This window comes from Trachinotus anak, unplaced genomic scaffold (genome assembly GCF_046630095.1).
Source record: "Trachinotus anak isolate AG129_WGS33_773 ecotype Australia unplaced genomic scaffold, CSIRO_AGI_Tana_v1 ptg000024l, whole genome shotgun sequence".
Classification (NCBI taxonomy): Eukaryota; Metazoa; Chordata; class Actinopteri; order Carangiformes; family Carangidae; genus Trachinotus; species Trachinotus anak.
The window spans coordinates 4889103-4903241 of record NW_027273875.1 but is presented as its reverse complement, the minus strand read 5'-3'; the positions used below and the strand labels follow the sequence as shown (position 1 = coordinate 4903241).

The following is a 14139-nucleotide window of genomic DNA, read 5'->3' as shown; positions in this document are numbered from 1 at the left end:
TTCTTGTCTGTCTTGGCTGCAAAGTGTGTCACAGAGAGCAAGAAGGTGATGGGCACATCTCCTCCAGCATGCTCTGCTTCTCTTTGACCCAGATTCCCCCGGGACATAGTTATACTACGCAGCAGGGGTAGAGATAGCTAGAGATGAAAGCAGGAGGGTAACAGAAAGATTGAAAAAAAAAAAAAAAACATAGGAGAGAAGAAAATCAGCAAAGAAATGGAAAAGAGGAGGAAAAAAAGAGGGATGAGGAGACGACAGGGATGGATTGTTGGTTTGATGCTTGTGTGAGGAAGCTTGATTGACATATGTTATATAAAACTCAGACACCTTTTTAACATGTTACTGCTGCATATTCTTTATCACTTATTAGCCAGATGTCACTGTGTGCTTATCTGATTTAAGCAATTCACATAATACATAATATCCTTATTGACTGACAGTGGGCAGGAAGGAGTTTCAGCGGAGTTCAGAGGTCACACGTTCCCTCCCTTCCTCCCCGAAGAGGCTGGCGGTGGTTCCTCCTAAACCTCAATCCCCAGGTGAGTCCCTTCTCCCATTAAAAAAACCATAATGAACATTTGTATGTTCACTTTGTATGACTGTCAGTAACATACATAAAGTTACTGACAGTTACTGACAGTAATTTCTTCATGTTAATGTCTTAAAACTGAACCCTAACAGGAGCAGGCTCTATGAATTCATCACTATCACTACTGCACAAGTGCGTAACCAAAAATCTGAGCATCAGTCAAGAAAAGTAATTGTTCTCTAATGTTGCATTCACCCAATGTCTGCAGAATGAACCCAGATAAATAGCTGACTTTTGCTGTTGTGTTACGTATTTGTCGTGAAACCAGATACAAACAATGCATAGCTCCTATAAAAGAGCTGAAATGACTGCATTAGTGTTAATATTTTATTTTATTTTGATGTAACTGCCAGTGGTGGTGCATCTGCAGCCATCCTGCCAATTGGTCATGTCACAAGTCAAATGTTTGTCTATTAGGTCTGAGCCTCTCTCTCTGAGTCTTATTTCTCCTTTTCCAGTCCTTTTAAAATATATTTAAATAGATTAAAAGAAATTGTCCTTTTATTTATGACCTGTTCTCAATCTACCCACAGAAGCAGCTTGCATCCATTTCAGAAATATACAGCTGCTGGTCATACACAGCTTCAAAGTTAGCACTTCCCTCGAAGTTGTGATTTGAACGATGCAATCTGAACTTTCCTTCCTCTAGGCTCTGCTCTGGTAAAATAATTTTCTCACAGGATTGCAGAGGGCCTCCCCATCTTTCCTTGCAGAGCTGACACACATCTCCTCAGGCTATAGCTCTCTCTCTGCTCACATTACTCACTGCTGTTACTGTTCACCCTTCTCTCTATGGCATCTTACTTGCTCTTTGCAGGACCTCATCTCCTCCCACACAGTCATAAAATAAAAATATTTTCCTTCTTTCCTAAGTCTCAGCATTATAGCTTTTCTCTTGTTTACTGTGATTTACAGATATTGACAGTGTCTAGTGTTGCTCCTGTTTCCGGTCTGGACAGTGTGTTAGCAAAATGTCAGTGTTGAAATGAAACTGAAATTCACCTCATGAATAACTCATCCTGAATACGTTTAACCACACCCTATAAAACACACATAGACACACACAAACACACACACACACACACACACACACACACACACACACACACACACACTAGTCTCACACACACTGTGCCCCACAAGGTCTCCCATCACCTTTTCTCATTGTTTCTCGCATCATTATTCTGCTTTCTTCAACCCCTCTGTCATAATCTGCATGCTGCCTTCACACTCAGCCACATTTAGTATTCACTATTCTCTCTCTAACTTCTCAGGTGTGTGTGTGTGTGTGTGTGTGTGTGTGTGTGTGCGTGCGTGCCTGCCTGCGTGCGTGCGTGCGTGCGTGTGTGCATGCGTGCGCGTGTGTGTGTGTGTGCATTTGCGTGTGCCTGCAAAAGAGCTAGACATCATTTACATAGGATTTGGAATTTCCAAAGACGGGGAATCCTAATGTGCCTTCAAGGCAAAGACACTGATGAAGATGTAATATTGAATCATTTGCACTTTTCACAGTTTTTTAAAAATGTGTCTTTTGCCTATTTATGTTTAGTTCTTTCATTTTTCTCTTAGTACAGATAGGACTTCCCCATGTTTCAGGTTTTATCTGCGCACACGAACTTGCAAGCATATGTGTGTGTATGTGTTCAGTATATACCTTTAGCTCTTCTATTTTCACGTTTATCACCATTATAATCATTCAGCGCCTTCTTACTGAATCTGTTGTCTCGCCTCTCTCTTCTCTTGTTTGTCCGAGCACTCCTCTCATTTTATGCCCCCCACCTCCCTCTAACCGATCTCTCACTCATTACCTGGGACCCCGCACCCCAAGCCCTGCCTCCTGTTGTCATGGAAACCATTCCCCATGCTTCAGTAAGCCTGAATGAGATGGTTGAGGCAGGTGACGCGGAGCTGCAGTGATTTTCTTTATTGTGTGTGAAGACAATCGTGCTCTCACACATGCTTGTTTGTCAGTGTGCGTGAACATGAAGGTGATAAGAATTTCGTCTATCCAAATGATGCTGTGTACTGATGCTGGGTCTCCACAGGCTAGTACATGTTCACACTGCATGAAAAGGTGACTCACACAAAGGTTAATAGGCCTGCCTGTATGTCAACTGCAGCTTAATAGTTACCCTCCTCCTCCAAGGGAAAATGGTCTTCACATGTTCACGTTTGCCTGGCTTTTAAATTACCTCCATCATTAATGTATTAAGCCGTGACTTAAATGTGCCTAATGTTTTCACAGACACAAAGTACAAATAGTATATATACAAATAGTATAAATTATTGCATGCTGCAGCTCAATCGTTACTTGACACCAATCCCATCCATCAAGAGATTAGATGGTCCATCATGAGGAACAGCAGACTGGGAATTAGCCCAAGGCTTCCTCTGTGGAAAAGATTCAATTAACTTACTATCATTTATCATGTGAACACGGTCATTAGCAATAGGTCAGGTCAAATCTCCTCTGATTTAATACTCATCAATTTCATTATTATAGATAGATAGATTTCAGAGTTAGCACATGACTAATTAATGACATATGGGAAATAGCAATAGAATATTTCCATTTCAGATGTATCTGCAGTGTATTTTTTTTTCTTGTAAACAAGCTCATGCAGACCAATTTTGTAAGTGGTAATTTAATTTTCTGTGTTTGTTTTTTCCCTCCCTACAGTCCAGTCTGTGCAGCGGCCCGCGGCAGCAGTGCGAGGGTCAGCTCCCCCGGGGTCCCCTCGCCGCGTGGCCCCCCTGAGGCTGCAGCAGGAAAGCCTGCAGAGAGAGAAAGAGGAGGCTCAACAGAAAGAGAGAGAGAGGCAAGCAGATGAGAGAGAAAAAGAGGAGCAGAGGGAGGAGGTGAGTTGTTGAGAAGTTCTGCAGCTCCACTTGGAGTTTGCCATGTCCCGTTCTGTTCATTCTGTTTTTGTTTATTCTTTGTCACTTAGGTTCAGAGGCTGCAGGGACGCTGTGAGCAGCAGGAGAGGCAGCTGAAAGCTCTAAGAGAGGAAGTGAGGAAGACTTCCTTAGGTCTAGAGGTCTTCATCATCACCACTCAGCATTACTGCCTCAAGGTAGCCAGCAGGAACGATGTGTAAACGCTCATCTGTGATCCCGTTTAGATTAACAACATAGTGTTACAACCTTTGCATTTACTCTGAGCTGGGATTGTGTGGCACACATGAACCCAAGACCACATACAGTATTTAACACCAGGAGGTGAAATTCACAGCGTTTGACACCATGAGGTGAGATTCTCAATGAGCAGCACGCAGAGCAAGAGTGATTGTGACTGTGTGATGGGTCCTCGCGTGTCACTGGGCTGGTTTCGCCTATTTAGCCTCTGGGGTGCTATAGCCGTAACACTGCTCCCAGACTGCCGAGGGACTGTCTGACTTCTTTATGGTCACTGTCTGAGTGCTGCAATCCCTGGCCCACAGAGCAGAAGTAGAGGAGGGGATGGTTGTGTTGGTCTCTTTGAGTAGGTTTGAGCTCCCTCTGCTGATATGAGTCAGACACAACAGTTAGCTGGTGGACAGTAACAACATGTTGTTTACAATACATGTACGTGTGATTTACATCCACACACCAAAATGAATTGTCTAAATGGTACTTGCAACCTGCATTGTGTCAAAAAGCTCTTTAATTCCATCTTTCAGAATAAAACTGCAGAAGAAAATCAAAGGAAATTGTCCATGGAAATGCAAAAGATCAGAGAGGAAATGGGTGAGTGAGAGCCAGCATTTGATCAAACAAAACAGCTAATCGGTCACATCAGGCAACAGACAGGCCTTTATTCACAGCAGGCATATTGATTGTCATAGCAGGAAAAACACAGGTGTTACTAATAACATTAACAATGGCTCTGTTCTGTTCAAGTGTCCCAGTGAGCCATGACAGTGTGACAGTGACAGCATGCACAATAACAGTGCCCTGAAAGCGAAGCAGCTAAATGGAATTCAGCCATCATTCATTTTAGTTTTTTACTCCTGTGTTTTTCTTCCTGTGATATTTCAAGATATCTTGTGTGACAGTTTTATCAAGCTAAAATGAAAGTGAATTAATCTTGGAAATATCATATCAAAAACACACTCTAATTCATCTACAGCATCCAACTCAGTGCAATGGGAGAGACTCCAGCAGGAAAAGACAGCGCTAGAGGTGGCGTTTGAGCGAGAGCTGCAGGAGCTGCAGCTGCAACAGGAGGCGGAGCTGGCTGCTGTGGAGGAGGGGCTTAGAAAGTGTCACTCAGCAGAGACAGAACACCTGAAGGTGGAGCATCAGTCAGAGATGGAGGAGCTTAGGACTCAGCAACAGGAACAGGTGAGACAGTAGATGAGATGAGTCTGTCTTATTTTATATTTGAAGAAATCAGATCTTTCACATGAAATCTGGTCAGTTATTAAAGTTGTGTGTGTGTGTGTGTGTGTGTGTGTGTGTTAGGTTGAGGAGATGACGGTCAACCACCAGGCAGCCTTTCAGGAGCTCAGAGACATGCATAACATCACCATGGCAACACTGCATGAGGAGCATGCCCGTACCATGAGAGGTATGATTTTAGATGTCATTGTAATAAAATAATATGACACCAGCATCACCCCAAACAAGCCCACCTCTCTTTTATTGTGTTTGTGAATCTGTGTGTAGACCTAAGGAAAGCTCATGAGCAACAGAAGATGCTTCTCGAGGAGGATTTTGAGAAACTCAGGCTCTCTCTACAGGTATGATGACATTAAAAAAAAAAAATTATGTGTTATTTTTTTGATTGATGCACACTAATCTGCACTCTGTATGTGTGTGTGTGTGTGTGTGTGTGTGTGTGTGTGTGTGTGTGTGTGTGCTTTCTCAGGATCAAGTGGATACGCTCACATTTCAAAATCAGAGTCTGAGGGACAAAGCCAAACGTTTTGAGGAAGCTTTGAGGAGGAGTACGGACGAACAGATAGTTGTGAGTTGCATGCATCTCCCAAATAATAAAAACATATATGGAAATGTGGAGACAGGAAAAATGTAGATGTTGACATTATCTGGATATATATTTATAATAAATGGACCAAATGAGAATTGAACCTACAGTCCCAACAGTGTAAGTGCTATGTTTCCAAACCCCACAGGATGCTTTAGCTCCATACCAGCACATTGAGCAAGATCTGAAGAGCCTGAAGGAGGTCGTAGAAATGAAGAACCAGCAGATACACCAGCAAGAGAAGAAGATCTCTGACCTGGAGAAAGTGGTAGGCTCAAATAAGCCATCCCAAAGTCTGTCTCCGCCAACACACACATGCACACTGGTCCGGTCTGAATACACATGATGGCTAATGTGTCTGGTGAATGAAAGATTGCACTGTGGTTGTGTTCTACTTTTGAGCAGGCCCAAAAGAACGTGTTCCTTGAGGAGAGGGTCCAGGTTCTGCAGCAGCAGAATGAAGATCTGAAGACTCGTATTGAAATGAACTTAGCCCTGTCCAGGTAAGACACGCAGTCATCATCATTATCATTATTGCTGTTATCCTCATCATCTGTATACTAACATTATTACTAATATCTCTGCTGTTTTTTTTTTTTCCCTGCAGGCAACTGTCAGAGGAGAACGCCAACCTCCATGAGTCTGTCGAGAAGGAGAGCACTGAGAAGAAGCGTCTGAGTCGGAACAACGAGGAGCTGCTGTGGCGTCTCCAGACTAGTCCCCTCATGTCCCCCGCCTCCTCCCCGCTGCACCGCTCTTTCTCTACATCCCCCGTCCCGTCATCCCCATTCTTCTCCTCCTCACCCGTAACAGGGTGCGACTCCCCAACTCACTGCCGCGGCTGTCTCCAGCAGCCTCAGTACTCCTCCCCTTCCCACAGAGCCACCACCAATCAAAATCTCTCCCCAGGACCAGCCACACCCACCCACAGGGCAGCAAGCAATCAGAATTACTCCCCCGGCCCGGCCACACCCACACACAGAGCCAACCGCTGTAACTCAACCGCTAGTCTCAACTCTTTACAGAGATAGGCTCACATCTTTCTTACCTAGCCGTTCTCTCTCATTTCCGTCAGTCTCCTCCCCTCTTTTTGAATGTGAATGAAATTATAGTACATGTTGGAGAAAAACAACGGCTGTGGTCTACAGGCATCACAGGACAAACTGGACAGACAGTACAGTCAGTGTCAAAGCACTGAGGTTACACAGCCTCTACAGCTGGTGGTGTCCATCATGCATCTACTTTATGCACAGAGATACAATAACACAATGGGAAAACTGATGCCGGTGACTGCAGCTCAGTTCTTGGTTCCCACTTGTATTAATAAGAGTCTTGAAATGTAGACTGTATATACTGTATGATAGTGACACAGATCGTAGTTGAACCTCCCCTGCATGGGTAGTCATGAGTCCCAGATAGACAGAAACAGACGGAAAGTAGCACATTCTTGTCACCAGAACACAATACTCCAGTGTGTTGAAAACACGGTCATGTCCTTGATAAAATAAGCTATATTCTCTCATTGGGATTAGTTTCTCATAGTCAGTTCTGTTTTAAATGATGAATTGCAATTGAACTGAATCAGTTTTCAGCTGAAATGTTTTTGTTTTGTTTTTTCATCTGGAAAAATCCCCAACAAAGCGCCTTATACTTGGTCCTGCCGTCTCACCAGCAGAGAATGACCAGCATTTTATTTCATAAAGGACTTTGCATAAAGAATTGGTTTGTAAATCAGTGCAAATCATGTTTCTCTCTTAACTTTTTGTAATTAGTTCAGTGCTGATATTTTACTTGTGTGGGACTACTCTCCCTGGAACCCCAGCCATTTTACCTGCAAAATACACAGGACTTTATATTCAAAGTCTTTCAAAACCTTGCCAGGTCTTCCTACATGAGCTACTCTTCACTTTCGGGATCCCTCAGGTGAACTTGCAAAAACCTTGTCTGCCATTTTGTATTTACCTCAGTGGGAATGTGCAGTCACAACAACAACACAACAACAACATACAGCTACCAGGGAGCTCAAAGCTAAGGGGGAAACCTAGCACAGGAAGATTGTTGTGGATTAATTTATAATGTGATGTTTATATCTTATTTATTTATTACATGTATTTTGCTACTTAAGCAAGCATGTACTGTGAAAGTCTTCCAGTTTTATCGTGAAACTTATTATTGCTGTGATCTGTCTATTTATTAAGCTTGAGGTGTGAAGGAAATGAATGGTGTGTGTAACTTTGACGATATCACCTATGGGACACAAGTGGCAGATGTGATGTACTGCAGGAGATATAATGCAGATTTTTTTGACTTGTTGTCATCACATTCATAGGTGGTGTTCAGGGGACAGTCTTACGATATGGTATGAGTCTATAAGCTATGTAGATTTAAAAAAAAAAAATACAGGTTAACCCTCTGTTTACCTCTTTGTGATGTACTAGATTAGTGTAGCCCTTTCTGAACCTGTGTGAACCTCCTCATAACCTCTGGTTAACCCCCTCTGCTTTGTTTATCTGACACTTTATGACACTTTTTATTCTTTGATTATTATGTTCTAAACTTTTGCAGACTACACTGAAAGTTCAGTGTGCAAGACTATATTGTTCAGGGAATTATTTTCTAAATTTAGATTAGAAATGTTTTCAATTTTCTTTTATATAGAGTAACAGAACATTATACACAAGATATGTCCCACTTATATAAAATACAATAGAGAAACCAACCTTTGGTGTACAAAAATGAGAATTATTTTATAGCATACAGTATGTACTGTACTCTACTGACTAACTTACCCTCAGGGTCCTGATCTTTCATCTGGCTTTGAATAAGTCAACACTGAAAACAATAGTATTATACATGATAGTATCATTTAGTGATTTACTCACACTAAGCTTAAGCTGTTCAGGCTACACATGAAAATTAGCTGCTGTAAATAAACAAGGCCAGTGAGAAGGGATGAGGGTAAGTATGTGTTAGCATTTATGACAAAATTGCCAATAGGAGCATTGGTTGGGGTTAGCGGCTAATTGATATTGTTAAAAGTTAAAATGCATGCGGGGTAGGCAGTATTGACGTCTGGCACAGGGCCTTAAAAACTCCTTACAGTGCGCCTGGTCACTTTTTCTGTCAAGTTACAGGTTGAGTAAATGTATATTTTTACCACCTTGTAAAGGATGACAACTCTGGGTTGCCAATTTTTCAGTAACAGACTTTTAAATGGCTCTTTAATTGCTATACGAACACTTTTGATGGTTGTGAAAAAGTGAAAAATGATTCTTTTCATGGATCTTCAAAATTTTTTTGTATGATACATACCCAGGGTTAAATGCTCTTAAAACAAAAGAATGTCAAGAACAGCATAGGATTTGAGAAATGTATCTCAATTCTCACCAATTTTATACCGATGCTGATGATTTTAAGAATGTCTTCACATAACAAGCAATTGTAAGAATATACCAGTCAGAAAGTCACTGTGTTTAGGATTGTAGGTCACCTACATCATTGAATGATTCTTCAGGGTCCTCCTAATGGTTACTTCAGATGCAAAAAATACAGTCTACAAGGATGCAACAAAACGAATGTTTACAAATGACAGCATAAAGTTACCGATTTCATCTTAAATTAATACTTCACTTTTGAATGGACAATGATTTCTAAACAATGAACTGGTATTGTAATGACCCCTCAATGTGTCCTGTGGACATCTGTGTCTCGCTATGCGCTGAATGTCAAAAATGTAATGACTGCATTTTATACAAGTCATTCATGTCATTTTGTTTAATATAGAAGGGCCTCTTGTCTGACCACTATGTAGCAGCCATTTAATATGTAGCACTTGGTTGAGCCTCCCCTCACGAAACATGGGTAATTTATTAGACATTCAAACGTCCATGTTGATATTTAAATGCTGTTGTAGCAAATGTTTCCATGGCTTGTCAACTTTCAGCACTAGATTTTGAATTTGTGGAGGTAAGCTATACAATTACCCCCTGTGGATTTGCTCCAGAGACAAAGTTTACTGAATTTGTTCAGGCACTGATTGTATGTTTGAATGTAAATATATTTACGACATGAGCTGTGTCTTAGTGCAACCAACGAAGTAATAGAAGCATGTTTTTTCTGTCTTTGCTGTTTCTCACTCTCCCTTTCTCTTCTTTTACCTCTCTGCATTTGTGATGGTCAAAATGTAACTGTAGTGTACGGTAGGAGGCCTAGAGGACGAGGAATGAGATATTTCAATATGTAATGTATACGCAGTATGTTGATGATTTTATTTGTACTTTTTGGGGAGAACACAGTATTAAAAATGTTTAAGAAAGTTATTTGATGTTCATGTTTCATTTAAGGATAAGTCCTGCCCTCTATGCTCTTGTTCAGCAAGAGAATGCAACATGTATTCTGGATACAAGTGCTGGTCCTAGTCAACAGCATCCCGTATATTCACATTTTTTGTTCCTTTCTTACAAATTTTTACACATTTTTAAAATCTGAAGCACCATTTCACCACTGAGTGGGTTTATTACCTCCTGCTGAGAATTCTTAACAATTGTGTTCAAAGTTATGGTGAAGAGACAAAACCACTAACATCCCTCTGTGCCACCAAAGAGACAATAACTATAATATAGGGATATTCAAGAATCAACAGTCAAAACAAGAGGCTGTATGACTGAAAACAAAACTTCAACAGTTTAGTTTTAAACATTTTAATATATTAAAATATACAGCTGATGAACTTTACATCATACACTATAATATAATGATGAATAATATGATATTTCTTATATATTTGCAATAGCATATGATTCAGTTTCACAAAAACAATTTGTGAAAGACCTGAACTATGCTGACTATTCTATACTTAATCTAAATCACATTGGTTAGCAGGCCTGGCCTGGTCACAGCTTGACTATATAAACAAAAACAACTGCATTATCTTGCATCTTGACAGTTATTTTACATGTAGCTACAGAAATGTACCCCAATCCCATCCATGTCTCATCTTATAGTCACTTTAAGGGACCAGCAAATTGAGATCTCATTGAGGAATCACTTTCGCATGAAGTGAGCCATGACATCCATGGGCAGAGGGAAGATGATGGTGGAGTTCTTCTCTGCTGCGATGGTGTTGAGAGTCTGCAGGTAGCGAAGCTGCAGGGCTGACGGAGACTCTGCGATCACGAGGGATGCCTCCTTAAGGGCACGAGATGCGTTCATCTCACCTTCTGCTGCAATCACCTGTGTGTCGAGCCAGAAAGAGAGATTAGGATAGCACATAATAACTAGTCCGAAAGTAAACATATTGCTTGGTTTTTTTTGTTGTTTGTTGTTTTTTTTCTCCAATGCATGGTTGTGTAACACATGTACTACATGTGTCATGTTGCATGCCCTGACCTTGGCTCTGGCCTCTCGTGCAGCCTCTGCTTCAGCAGCCATGGCTCTCTGCATCTGAACTGGCAGCTTCACATCTTTAATCTCCACACGCTCCACCTTGATGCCCCAGTCGTCTGTGGCATCGTCCAGGCTAGCCTGGAAAAGAGAGAAAGAGCTTACGCCGGTTTCTTACAATAATGTGCATTCATTCGTGCGTTCATGCCAAAAATGAAATGGATCAGACTGTGCAGTTAATACTAATTATCTAAAGTGGAATTCCTTTTGAAAAATCTATTGAAACCACATCACAACTTTTTCTCTAATGTCAAACATGCATTTTACCCAGCATTGTAATTCTTTTTCCAGTTGTTCTCTGCTTCGAGTGTGAGAAATGCTCCAGTTTCAAACGGTTTCTAGTTTTAAATGGGCTTTGGATTCTGTACCTGCATGCTGTGAGCGATGCCCTCACGGTCAGACAAGACCTCAGCCAGGTTCTTAGTCCCCAGAACATTTCTGAGGGTGGTTTGCGCCAGCAGACGGGTGGCAAAGTCAGCATTAGATACGTTGGCCACAGAGGCAATGGGGTCACTGACCCGGAAGTACACCACTCCATCCACGCAAACTGTAACTGAGTCCTTGGTCAGGATCTAGAATAGAAAAACATGACAGTTTGAGTTTTTGTGACTGGAGACATTTTCATAATACAGCAAATGAGCATTTCCTCTAGACAGTTTTTATTGTTGTTTGAATCAGCTGTACCTCTTGTGGTGGGATGTCAAATGAAACTGTTCGCAGATCCACTTTCACGAAGGAATCAGTGCACGGCAAAATAAAGAAAATTCCTGTGTACAAAACAGGGAACAAAACATTATCAGTAAAAATTACAATTGCGTATCACTCTGGCATTACTGTTAACTATAAATCACCAACTGTATTCCCAATCCAGTATTTTTTAAACAGTTGGTCAAAAAGTAAAGAAACTGTCAGGGTTCCTACCTGGTCCTTTTGCCTTCCTGTCTGTGATGCGGCCCAGCCTGAAGATGACAGCACGCTCATACTCCTGAACAATCTGCAATGCAGAAAGCAAAGACCACAACCCAAGCTCAATTCACATTCATGTTTAAATAGTGGTTTCTGCTCTTCAACTCACTGTGCTGACTGGAGTTCACTCACTTTCAGACAAAACCAGATGGTGATGGGGAAGAGGCAAGTTGTGAAGATGCCAGAGAGTATGACGAGGAACCAACCCATGCATCCCAAAGACCCTGTCCTTTCAGCTAGGGAGAGAGAGAGAGAGAGAGAGTGTATTTGAGTGTCCAGATCTCTTTGGAAGGGGAGGTGAGGTGAAACTATCCACCACACTGAGCAGATGTACAAATCTACTGGAATACAAAGCAGAGTATACCAGCCCATTTTTAAATAAAGGTTTTGTGCCAACAACAGTGATTAATATTGTCCTTGAAATTATAATAGAACATCATTTAAAACTGATGGATTCATTAATTATTATTGGGTTAACTAATGGATTGTACTTCAGTTTTCCAGCTCTGATCTAACAGTGATTCTAGCAGTTTACACAAGGGGAGCCTCAAACAGACAGTCTCTCACGCACACAGTACAAACAGTAAGATGTTGACTCATGCAGCACGATCCCTGCAGTAATAAAAGAAAGTCATTAAGAGAGGTACGTTTTTTCCAACAAAGTCATTGATCATCTCACACTGACTTCATGATATTTAACTTTATGATTGATAGCTGAGCACCCAGTAGTATCACACTGTCAGATGACAATAAATACATTTTGTTTGGAAAAAGCCTCAACTTCATTGCCTTTGTTCTGCTGTGTAGTGTGTACCACTTCCTTTGTCCTGGTGTTATAAACAACATGATTTGTTTTTCTAGGTCAAACCACATGTACCATGTTTCCTGTTGCTGAGCAAAAGCCGATTTCACCGTTGCACTTAAATGTCAAGGAGCATTATTGCACATTTCAAAACCTTCCACTGTTTCACGTGATCTGTGACTGTTGTTGGGAAAGTGTGTTGGCTAAGAGTTTATGAAAGTTGTTATAATCTTATCTTACACTGTGCCAATTTTCATTATGTCTTTTTTTCTCAATAAGTAAAACCAAATAGAAAACCTGTTTGTCGGGATGGACAACTTTCACTGAGGCATTCAAAGAAATTTCAGCTCGGATTATACACAAATTATCTGTTGATTCCACCAACGAAGACCTGATTGAAGGTTCATGCAAGTAAAGGATGTGTACACAGCTGTCCATGTAACATGATCCTGTCCAACAGGTTGGTGATAACCATTATGCTGAAAAAGCTCTGATATGAAAACAAGCCCTTATCAGCAACCAAATTAAAGAACATTTGAACACAATTCAAATCCACCTGTGCACCTTGACAGTTCTCCTATTCCCTTTGACATCACAGACCATTGATACAGACACGCACAAATGAAGTGAGACACACAAACACTCACAGTCACATGCTTTTGGGACTCTTTATCTCTGTGACATGTGATTTCTGTCTCTATGACGATGGAGTTATACTATGCCCCAGCCTCTATGGCTGCTTTCCACCAGGTGAGCTCCCACAGTACAAACATAATACACTCCTGCTCAAATAGCTGATAGCTTAATGGCAACGTACATTGAACATTGATCTCATCGTTCAGGGAAGAGTAAACATTTATTTGTTGATCATACCTTTAAGGTCTCAGTAATATTTATACTTTATTTTACTTTTTTTTACACAACCCATTGTGACATAAAGCTCAGAAGAAAAGACAGTCAGGGAAAAGTGGTTCAACTTACATATTAAATCTTCCTTGCTAATTCCTCGCCTCTTTTGGCTTTCCATTTGATGCTCCATTTCCATGTGTTGCTCAAAACTGAGAGGGGAAGTGTGTTGAGAGAGTTTGTTAAAGTGCAGTCAAGAGGGAGTCACCCAGCCTTTTAAAGCTGCAACGCTGCAATATAATGGAGCTCAGGGAGATTGTAGGTGTGGCTCCGACTCTGAGTTGATCATCAACAAAGTGTAGTCATCACAATGCAAAAAGGTCACGTTGTTTGTAAAATTATCTATAGTGCGTATACAATCATGGAAAAATCCAAACAAATTCAGCTTAGCTGCCTATGAATGAAGGAAGCCTAAAATAGTGCAATATACAATAAAATATTAAATTAATATACTATTAAACCTGCCTT

The 14139-nt window shown here is 41.0% G+C and overlaps 2 protein-coding genes across 3 annotated transcripts in view; one reads left to right on the top strand and one right to left on the bottom strand.

Moving 5' to 3' along the window:
* The window catches only part of mtus2a (microtubule associated tumor suppressor candidate 2a), a 41956-nt gene extending 32082 nt beyond the window's left edge, over window positions 1-9874 (top strand). Inside the window, exons 6-16 of one of the 2 annotated variants that reach the window (XM_071461408.1) lie at window positions 441-539; window positions 3270-3448; window positions 3538-3663; window positions 4249-4315; window positions 4698-4912; window positions 5033-5138; window positions 5237-5310; window positions 5439-5537; window positions 5704-5823; window positions 5958-6058; window positions 6163-9874. In XM_071461408.1, the coding sequence (XP_071317509.1) occupies window positions 441-539; window positions 3270-3448; window positions 3538-3663; window positions 4249-4315; window positions 4698-4912; window positions 5033-5138; window positions 5237-5310; window positions 5439-5537; window positions 5704-5823; window positions 5958-6058; window positions 6163-6586 (1610 nt within the window). In that variant the 3' untranslated portion in view covers window positions 6587-9874. The remainder of the gene's footprint in view (window positions 1-440; window positions 540-3269; window positions 3449-3537; window positions 3664-4248; window positions 4316-4697; window positions 4913-5032; window positions 5139-5236; window positions 5311-5438; window positions 5538-5703; window positions 5824-5957; window positions 6059-6162) is intronic. The other variant, XM_071461409.1, reaches the window with a different exon arrangement.
* Window positions 9875-10239: 365 nt separating this feature from the next.
* Window positions 10240-13901, bottom strand: stoml3b (stomatin (EPB72)-like 3b). The gene is made up of 7 exons (XM_071461417.1): window positions 13747-13901; window positions 12096-12199; window positions 11919-11991; window positions 11682-11764; window positions 11366-11569; window positions 10944-11078; window positions 10240-10787 (listed from the first exon to the last, which is right to left on the bottom strand). Exons 1-7 carry the CDS (start codon window positions 13808-13810, stop codon window positions 10599-10601), a joined length of 852 nt encoding a protein of 283 aa, XP_071317518.1. The 5' UTR covers window positions 13811-13901; the 3' UTR covers window positions 10240-10598.
* Window positions 13902-14139: the final 238 nt, after the last annotated feature.